This window comes from Procambarus clarkii, chromosome 49, assembly GCF_040958095.1.
Source record: "Procambarus clarkii isolate CNS0578487 chromosome 49, FALCON_Pclarkii_2.0, whole genome shotgun sequence".
Lineage (NCBI taxonomy): Eukaryota > Metazoa > Arthropoda > Malacostraca > Decapoda > Cambaridae > Procambarus > Procambarus clarkii.
This window is the reverse complement of record NC_091198.1, coordinates 5,564,325-5,574,283: the sequence shown is the minus strand read 5'-3', so window position 1 is coordinate 5,574,283 and position 9,959 is coordinate 5,564,325. Positions and strand designations below refer to the sequence as shown.

Here is a 9,959-nt window from a genome sequence, read left to right as displayed (position 1 = left end):
TGTCTCCCGTCTTGAAAAATAACAAGCATCGATATCCAACCTGAACAATGACTGAATACCATCTTCACACACTGTCAAAACTACTTTTTTTATCAATTAAATCAAATCAATTTGTTTATATAAATGCGAATATTGATTATTTATAACAATTTACATACACTTCTTACCCCCCCCTTAAGAGATTGTTGCACGCAATAGCAAACCAAACTGGGCTTAAAGGGTAGATTGTAGACGAGGCACAGACAACACCTGGAGGGAGGCACAGATATTTAAGAGACAGAGACCGAGGATAAAGAGACAGAGAAGAAGAGCAGCAAGTCATTCCCCTGTTAAACACAGGAGTGTTTGCCACTTGATTTACTGGAAAGTTTAATGGTGGCGTGTTCGGGCACCGAGCCCCCTGGTACAACCTTTATCCCAGCTACACCTGCTACAGCTGCAGCTACACCTGCTACAGCTGCAGCTACACCTGCTGCAAGTACAGCTACACCTGCTACAGCTACAGCTACACTTGCTACAGCTGCAGCTACACCTGCTACAACTGCAGCTACACCTGCTACAGCTGCAGCTACACTTGCTACAGCTGCAGCTATACCTGCTACAGCTGCAGCTACACCTGCTGCGACTGCAACTACACCTGCTACAGCTGCAGCTATACCTCCTACAGCTGCAGCTACACCTACAGCTGCAGCTACACCTCCTACAGCTGCAGCTACACCTCCTACAGCTGCAGCTACACCTCCTACAGCTACAGCCATACCTGCTTCAGCTACAGCTGCAGATACACCTGCTACAGCTGCAGCTACACCTGCCACAGCTGCAGCTACACCTGTTACAAGTACCAAGTACAGCTACACCTGCTGCAACAACAACAGCAACTACACCTGCTACAACTACAGCTACACCTCTTGTGTTGTACTGTGATAGGCCAAATGTTCCAGGACTGACCCAGGCCAACGGGAGAGTCAGAGACCGCGGAATTAAGAGTCTCTTTATCCTCTGTCTCAAACTCTTTACCCCCCCCCCCATCCCTGATCCTCCCTCCAGAGTCACACACTCTCAAGAGTTAACATTGTGCCAGGATCAGTCATCACCTTCTGGCTCATTCACATCGGCCTGGAGTCATGCATCTTCCTCTCTGAACTTCATATATCTTTATAGACTCATTTAATCATGTTTAAACATGATTATAAATGTTGAATATGACTATTTACAAGACAAAAACAAATTAAGCTCGAACTTAGAATATTTTGTGAAAGTTTCTTCTCTTTTAATTGAGTAAACTTAATACTTTAATTTGTTTGTTCAGTCATATACAGTGTTTCAAATTTCATGTTGTTTTCTTAGTAAGTATTGTGAGGCATAGACTGGAAACCAGGAGCTAGAAAGAGTGTATCTTCAGTACTCTGAAGATAAATAAACATATATATTTCAGGATTTTACTTGAAATTTTAAACAAAAGTTTATTCAACATTTTAAAATTATATATATATAAGATGTAAGAGTACTAGTGAAAGATATATAAATTTTTTGGTATAAATACACCAGAACGCCAAACTTGTGAGGGAATATTGTTGACCAGACCACACACTAGAAGGTGAAGGGACGACGACGTTTCTATCGACTTAAGAATGGTCCAGGACGGACCAAAACGTCGTCGTCCCTTCACCTTCTAGTGTGTGGTCTGGTCAACATACTTCAGCCACGTTATTGTGACTCATCGCTTGCTTGTGAGGGAATACACACACCTCATACCCTCCAGCTGTCACTCACAACTCTCTCATTTCCTTCTTGACTCGTAAATTATGAGGCAGTTAGCAAATAAGCTTGAGACTGTTCGCCTCCTACGAAACTGCCTAATACGTAGTAAATATTAATACCCACTTCAGCAATGAAATTCATCAATTTCTGCCTCATTACCCAACCAAACTCAACACATTCATCGTTACTCATTAGAGTAATTCATCGTTTCCTTCAAGACATTCGGCATAAATAGTCCACCACTGGACCCCTTTATCACAGTTCAACACCATGTCCTCACTTATGAGGTATACATAATAATATATTATGAAGACCTAGGGGCCTGACTGCTGAGTGGACAACGCTCGGGATTCATATTCCTGAGGTTCCGGGTTCGATCCCCGGTGGAGGCGGAAACAAATGGGCAGAGTTTCTTTCACCCTGATGCAGCATCAGTTTCGATAGTTTCTCTGGATAGCCGAAGACTGACTAACTTGTTCATCTAACAGTAAATAGGTACCTGGGAGTTAGACAGCTGCTACGGGCTGCTTCCTGGGGGTGTGTAACAAACAGGAGGCCTGGTCGAGGACCGGGCCGCGGAGACGCTAAGCCCCGAAATCATCTCAAAATACCCTATCCTCATGAAATTAACAAACTCTCCTTATACTTCAACCAATCTACCAAATGATAACTTTCAATTTGCTTCCCACTTCAAATGTAACCTAATACTCTACATCATACTATTTTCCTCGAATCCTCACATCACATCTACTCATTGAAGGACAGTCTTGACCACCGACAACCTTCCCCTCGACCTCAGACCATCATACAGGACCTGACACTTGCTTGAGGACCAACAGGTTGCTCCTCCACTAAGGAAACAAACCCGTCTCACTCGACTGCAGAATGAGTTGTGAGTTCATCATGTCCCTGAAGTGTATTCAAAATAACTCGCGCCGACCCACAGGAGCTGACTCCTGTTGGTTACAGACAGGAGGGGAGAGAGACGGATGGACAGGAGGAGAGACAGGGAATGTTTGAAGAGCAGGGATGAGAAGGGGGGAAGAGGTGAGAGATGCGAGAGAGGCAAGGGGTGATGTTCGGGAAGAGTGAAAGAAGAGTAAAGATGGTGGGAGAGGGAAGGGATGCTGGGAGAGAGCATTCCCCCTCTCCCACCATCTTTACCGTGGAGACGAAAGGAGAGGAGAAGGGGTATAGGACAGAGATGGGAGAAGAAGAAAAGGGAGAAGGGTGACAGTGGGTGAGGGAAGAGGGAGAGAAAAATAGAGAGAGAGAGAGAGAGTGAGGTAGAGGGGGGGGTTCAGTCTGATGGAGAGGGGGGAAGGAAGAGTGGCGAGTTGGAGGAGAAACGTAGTGAGTGTGAGGAGAGGGGGAATGAGAGAGTGGGGAGAGGGGTAAGAGGTTGTAGAGAGACCCGGGCCCTGCCGGCCAACCCCTCTAGTACTCATACAAACCAAAGAAACACACTTAAATGTTACATAGAATGTTAGCGTGCTCTATTTTCACAAGCACTTACAAGAGTTGTTACATTCTTGTACAAGATCTCTAAGATTCTTCTAAGAACTTCTCTAAGAAAGAGAGACAGTGGAGTGTAGTTCCGTTAGACAGCAGCTAACAACCACGTCGTTAGCTTCTGTCACGGAACTACTGTCTTAGAACAACGTGGGACGAAGAAAATGCTTCAACTGCTTCAGGTGAAGCAATTGGAAGCAAGCTGTTAACACCAGAGCTAAATACACAACTGCCAGTACAGATGTGACGAAATATATATTGTCTTAGTGTATGAGAGGTAAGATATCAAGCTAAGAAAGTGAGACAGTTATCCAGGAGAAAGCACTAAGCCACCACGACTGTATAACATTTGATAACGAAGAAACAGTATCCACAGTAGAAGAAAAAAAAGAGTATGATAAATGCCACAATGGTTGGGACAATGTTATTGGTAGCTGTCAGCTAGAAAAAAAAAGATAGTTACGTAGTGGCTGAGCGGACAGAACACTGGACGCGTGATCCTGTGGTCCCGGGTTCGTTCTCGGGCGCCGGCGAGAAACAATGGGCAGAGTTTCTTTCACCCTTAACACGCTTCCACTACACATAAGGGGCATAACTGGCCGACCCCTCACAGTGTTCAAGAGAGAACTGGATAAGCACCTCCAAAGGATACTTGATCAACCAGGCTGTGACTCATACGTCAGGCTGCGAGCAGCCGTGTCTAACAGCCTGGTTGATCAGTCCAGCAACCAGGAGGCCTGGTCGACGACCGGGCCGCGGGGATACTAAGCCCCGGAAGCACCTCAAGGTAACCTCAAGGCAATGTAACCACCCTGATGTCCCTGTTACCTAGCAGTAAATAGGTACCTGGGAGTTAGTCAGCTGTCACGGGCTGCTTCCTGGGGGGTGGAGGCCTGGTCGAGGACCGGGCCGCGGGGACACTAAGCCCCGAAATCATCTCAAGATAACCTCAAGATAATCTCAAGATATCCTCAAGATAGTGTTAGGAATGAGGTGTTTAACCCAACTTGGACATGCTATTACACGTCACCTTAATGACTAGTTTCATTACTTCTTAACTACTGTATTGTGGATCTCAGCTGCACCTCGTTTCCTAGACTGGACCTCACAACCCCAGAAGACAGATGAAACAGAAGAGACATGATCACAATATATAAGATACTCACGAGGATAGGTTGGGTGAAAGACAAAGAAAACAAGACAAGTGGATGCTGTAAACACAAATGACTCGAAGAAATGTGAGGAAATACTCGTAGCCTGAACGGGGGAGAAGTTTAGCACCAAAGTGGAATGCTCTGAAAGATGAGGCTGTGGCAAGCCACCTCCGTCCACAACTTTTAAGACAGGTTCGATAAAGAATTTGAACGACGGAATAGTCAAGCCAAAACCCTGGAAACACGAACCGAAACTCTCTCTTTGTTCCGCTTGTTACAACTTGTAATAAATTTGTTACATCTTGGCTTAACGTGTTTATGACGTATTAGAACGTTGTTACAACTGGCTATATTGCTTGTTATAACTGGTTAGCTCTTAAAACTTGTTCGAACGTTGTACCAACGTCGTAGTTTCGGTGTGTGTTTGGCGGGAAGGCAGCCGGCACAATAGGGCTAGTAGACGGGGCGTAGAGAGCTAGAGCTCAACTTCCCTATAGTCACTGATAAGTTGATAAGCACGACTACTACTACTACTACTACTACTACTACTACGACCACATACTTAACAAGCAACAACATACCTACAGCACAGCTCTCGTAACATCTCCACATTACCGGATCGCCATATTTAAGCAGTCGGGTTCCCGCCATATTTCCGCAAATATGGAACAAAAAAAAAAACATGAAGGAAAAATCCCAGGTAAGCGGAGGGACGGTCAAAACACCCGGATGAACGGACACGCGCCTCCAGCATCCGGATTAATGAACATCTCAGTAAAGCCAAGCCGACAGCTTGGTCTGTAATTTCTCCTGGCGTATCCTAACCTGCGCCAAATATGGATGGGTGGGGCAGGGAGAGGTCGGCCGGGTGGCTTGCTGCACAGTAGCCGGCTGGCCTGCTGCACAGTAGCCGGCTGGCCTGCTGCACAGTAGCCGGGTGGCCTGCTGCACAGTAGCCGGGTGGCCTGCTCCCTCCCTTAACTGGCCTGCACAGTAGCCGGCTGGCCTGCTGCACAGTAGCCGGGTGGCCTGCTGCACAGTAGCCGGGTGGCCTGCTCCCTCCCTTAACTGGCCTGCACAGTAGCCAGGTGGCCTGCTCCCTCCCTTAACTGGCCTGCACAGTAGCCAGGTGGCCTGCTCCCTCCCTTAACTGGCCTGCACAGTAGCCGGGTGGCCTGCTCCCTCCCTTAACTGGCCTGCACAGTAGCCGGGTGGCCTGCTGCACAGTAGCCAGGTGGCCTGCTCCCTCCCTTAACTGGCCTGCACAGTAGCCGGCTGGCCTGCTGCACAGTAGCCGGGTGGCCTGCTGCACAGTAGCCGGGTGGCCTGCTCCCTCCCTTAACTGGCCTGCACAGTAGCCAGGTGGCCTGCTCCCTCCACTAACTGGCCTGCACAGTAGCCAGGTGGCCTGCTCCCTCCCCTAACTGGCCTGCACAGTAGCCGGCTGGCCTGCTGCACAGTAGCCGGCTGGCCTGCTGCACAGTAGCCGGCTGGCCTGCTGCACAGTAGCCGGCTGGCCTGCTGCACAGTAGCCGGGTGGCCTGCTCCCTCCCCTAACTGGCCTGCACAGTAGCCAGGTGGCCTGCTCCCTCCCCTAACTGGCCTGCACAGTAGCTGGCTGGCCTGCTGCACAGTAGCCGGCTGGCCTGCTGCACAGTAGCCGGGTGGCCTGCTGCACAGTAGCCGGGTGGCCTGCTCCCTCCCTTAACTGGCCTGCACAGTAGCCAGGTGGCCTGCTCCCTCCCCTAGCCGGCCCCTGCACCATACACACCATGGTCTGGTGGTGAGGGCGAGTATAGTGTTCCCCGCACGGTACCTGAACAAGTCCCACACTTGGTAGGGGTATACCAGATACCAGGTGCCAGGGGCAGGAGGAGCTGGGGCGGGTCTCTCTCGGGGCAATATTACGTGTCACGGCTGGCCCGCTCTATTATACGTTTCATTGATAATATGGCCGATACGCTCGCCTTTTATAGATCCTTGAAGACCTGCGGCAGAGAAAAAGGTTGCCATCTTGGTTCTGCGGTTACCCGGTGTAATATAAATATGTAAATATTTTTATATTTTTAAACTGCATACACATACCTTTATATATATATGACAACACACACACACACACACACACACACACACACACACACACACACACACACACACACACACACACACACACACACACACACGCACGCACACACGCATGCACACACACACACACACACACTACTGTGTGTGTGTGTTTGTGTGTTTACTCACGTATTTGTACTCACCTATTTGTGCCTGCAGGATCTAGCTTTAGCTCTTGGACCCCATTTTTCTAATCGTTGGGTGTAATGCAATGACTCCTGATAGACTTACTTCTCTATCATACCTGCTTTTAAAGTTATGAATGGAGTTAGTCTCTGCAATCTGCTCGTTTAGGTCATTCCATTTTCTCACTTTCTTTTCGCTAAAGGAAAACTTTCTAACATCTCTATGATACAGCTCAGTCTCAAACTTCCATCCGTGGCCACTTGTTCTATTGTTGTTCATTGTAAACACTTCCTCTGTTTCCATCTTGTCAATCCATCCAAGTATTTTATACGTCTGTATCATGTCCCTCCCCTCTCCCTCCTCCTTTCTAATGTCGTCAGGTTTAATTCCTTCCGTCTGTCTTCGTACCTCATCCCTCGCAGCTCTAGGACGAGTCTTATTGCAAACTTCTAAACCTTTTCGAACTTCATTATGTGCTTTTTAATTTGGGGCTTCTTCTTGAGGTTATCTTGTTATCTTGAGGTTATCTTGAGATGATTTCGGGGCTTTAGTGTCCCCGCGGCCCGGTCCTCGACCAGGCCTCCACCCCCAGGAAGCAGCCCGTGACAGCTGACTAACACCCGGGTACCTATTTTACTGCTAGGTAACAGGGGCATAGGGCGAAAGAAACTCTGCCCATTGTTTCTCGCCGGCGCCCGGGATCGAACCCGGGACCACAGGATCACAAGTCCAGTGTGCTGTCCGCTCGGCTCCACGATGGGGCTGCATACCCTAAGACTGGTATCACATAGGTAGTATATAGTGATCTAAAAGCCTCCTTATTGATGTTTCTGAAGAATATTCTGACTTTTGCCAGAGTAGAGTATGCGGCTGATGTTATTGTATTTATATGAGCCTCTGGAGTTAGGTTTGGTGTTATGTCCACTCCCAGGTCTTTTTCTCTAGACGTTATAGAGAGGTAGTTTCCCATCATTGGCCTTTTGGTCTCCTGGCTCCTGTCACCATTTCCATCACCTTGCACTTGTCAGTGTTGAACTCGAGCAGCCATTTCTCGGACCATTTCTGCAACCTGTTCAAGTCATCCTGGAGAATCTTACAATCCCCATCTGTCTCAACCCTTCTCATTAGTTTTGCATCATCTGCAAACATTGGCATAAAAGACTCGACTAATGCAGTCAAGTCATTTACATAAATTAGGAATAGAATGGGACCCAGCACCGATCCTTGAGGCACTCCGCTTGTTACTCTACGCCAGTCCCACTCCTCGCCCCTCTCTGTCACTCTCTGACACCTGTCTGGTAATTCCTAACCCGTGAGAGTGCGTTTCCGTCTACTCCCGCCTGCCTCTCAAGGTTGTATAATACCCTTTTGAGTGGTACTGTATCAAAGACTGTTTGGCAGTCCAGAAATATGCAATCTGCCTAGCCTTCTCTGTCTTGCCTTATTTTCGTTACCTTATCATAAAACTCCAGGAGGTTCGTCGGGCAGGATTTCCCTGCTCTCAAGCCGTGTTGGTGTTTACTTACAAAGCTTATTCTTTCTAGGTGTGCAACTAGTCTTAACCTTATCATTATTTCAAGTACTTTGCAAGGGAATCTCGTGTACTCACATAGTTGTACTCACCTAGTTGTGCTTGCTGGGGTTGAGCTCAGGGTCTTTGGGCCCGCCTCTCAACTTTCAATCAATCAACTTTTTTTCCCCTACACTAACACACACCCCAAGAAGTAGCCCGTAGCAGCTGTCTAACTCCCAGGTACCTATTTACTGCTAGGTGAACAAGATCATCATGGTGAAAGAAACTCTGCCCATTTGTTTCCGTCTCCACCGGGGATCGAACCCGGACCCTAGGACTACGAATCCCGAGCGCTGTCCACTCAGCCATCAGGCCCCTTAAGGATCTGTGTGTACTCACCTAGTTGTACTCACCTAGTTGTGTCTGCAGGATCGAGCATTGACTCTTGGATCCCGCCTTTCGAGCATCGGTTGTTTACAGCAATGACTCCTGTCCCATTTCCCTATCATACCTGGTTTTAAAATTATGAATAGTATTTGCTTCCACAACCTGTTCCTGAAGTGCATTCCATTTTCCCACTACTCTCACGCTAAAAGAAAACTTCCTAACATCTCTGTGACTCATCTGACTTTCAAGCTTCCATCCATGTCCCCTCGTTCTGTTACTATTCCGTGTGAACATTTCGTCTATGTCCACTCTGTCAATCCTTCTGAGTATCTTATACGTTCCTATCATGTCCCCCCTCTCCCTTCTTCTTTCTAGTGTCGTAAGGCACAGTTCCCTCAGGCGCTCCTCATACCCCATCCCTCGTAGCTCTGGGACGAGTCTCGTTGCAAACCTCTGAACCTTTTCCAGTTTCATTGTATGCTTCTTCAGGCGGGGACTCCATGATGAGGCGGCATACTCTAAGACTGGCCTTACGTAGGCAGTGTAAAGCGCCCTAAATGCCTCCTTACTTAGGTTTCTGAATAATGTTCTAACTTTTGCCAGTGTAGAGTACGCTGCTGTCGTTATCCTATTTATATGTGCCTCAGGAGATAGATTAGGTGTTACGTCCACCCCCAGGTCTCTTTCACGCATCGTTACAGGTAGGCTGTTCCCCTTCATTGTGTACTTTCCCTTTGGTCTCCTATCTCCTAGTCCCATTTCCATAACTTTAACTCTGTGTGTGTGTGTGTGTGTGTGTGTGTGTGTGTGTGTGTGTGTGTGTGTGTGTGTGTGTGTGTGTGTGTGTGTATATAGTGGAGTCATGGCCGACAGGTCTTGGGTCGATTCCCGTTGAAACACACCTCTCTGTACTCTATTCTTCCTCCTAATGCACCTGTTCACCAAGCAGTAAATAGGTACCCAGGAGTCTGTCTGTCCAAGATTGGAGGGCAGACGCTTGCAGCTAGCCTCATTAAACCTTCTATTACTAATTGGTGAGTTTTGTCAGGATAGTTCTAGGCGGGTTGGGGCCGAATATGTGAAATGTTCGGCCCATAGTCCATAGACTATAGCATTACTTTAAATATTTGTTCACTATTCTGCGATTCAAAGTCTGCTCTTCAAGCAATCGAAAACTTCTCTTGGAAGATCGACAGCAAGAACCTCATACTCCCAATTATAAATGACCTAATTGATGCACAGAGTAAAGGGTCTCGAATCTCCTTTGTATGGATACCTTCACACATAAATATAACCCATCATAATGAGACAGACATTGCAGCCAAATTAGCGTGTAACAAGTTTGAAGTTGAATTAGATCTAGGTATCCCCATCTCTGCTGT

General features: G+C 47.6%; 1 protein-coding gene across 1 annotated transcript; it reads right to left on the bottom strand.

Moving 5' to 3' along the window:
- Nucleotides 1-329: 329 nt before the first annotated feature.
- LOC138351268 (elastin-like) lies at nt 330-6,980 on the bottom strand. Its single transcript, XM_069302899.1, has 3 exons — nt 6,796-6,980; nt 6,395-6,447; nt 330-829 (listed from the first exon to the last, which is right to left on the bottom strand). Exons 1-3 carry the CDS (start codon nt 6,978-6,980, stop codon nt 330-332), a joined length of 738 nt encoding a protein of 245 aa, XP_069159000.1.
- Nucleotides 6,981-9,959: the final 2,979 nt, after the last annotated feature.

What these genes read in the sequence shown, in the direction of transcription:
- LOC138351268 (XM_069302899.1), bottom strand. Translation starts at nt 6,980, where the DNA reads ATGGAAACAGAGGAAGTGTTTACAATGAACAACAATAGAACAAGTGGC. An exon ending in ATTCATAACTTTAAAAGCAG is followed by an intron (nt 6,448 to 6,795) that starts GTATGATAGAGA and finishes GGGTAACCGCAG; the next exon opens with AACCAAGATGGCAACCTTTT. An exon ending in TCTTCAAGGATCTATAAAAG is followed by an intron (nt 830 to 6,394) that starts GCGAGCGTATCG and finishes TACTTGTAACAG; the next exon opens with GTGTAGCTGCAGCTGTGGCA.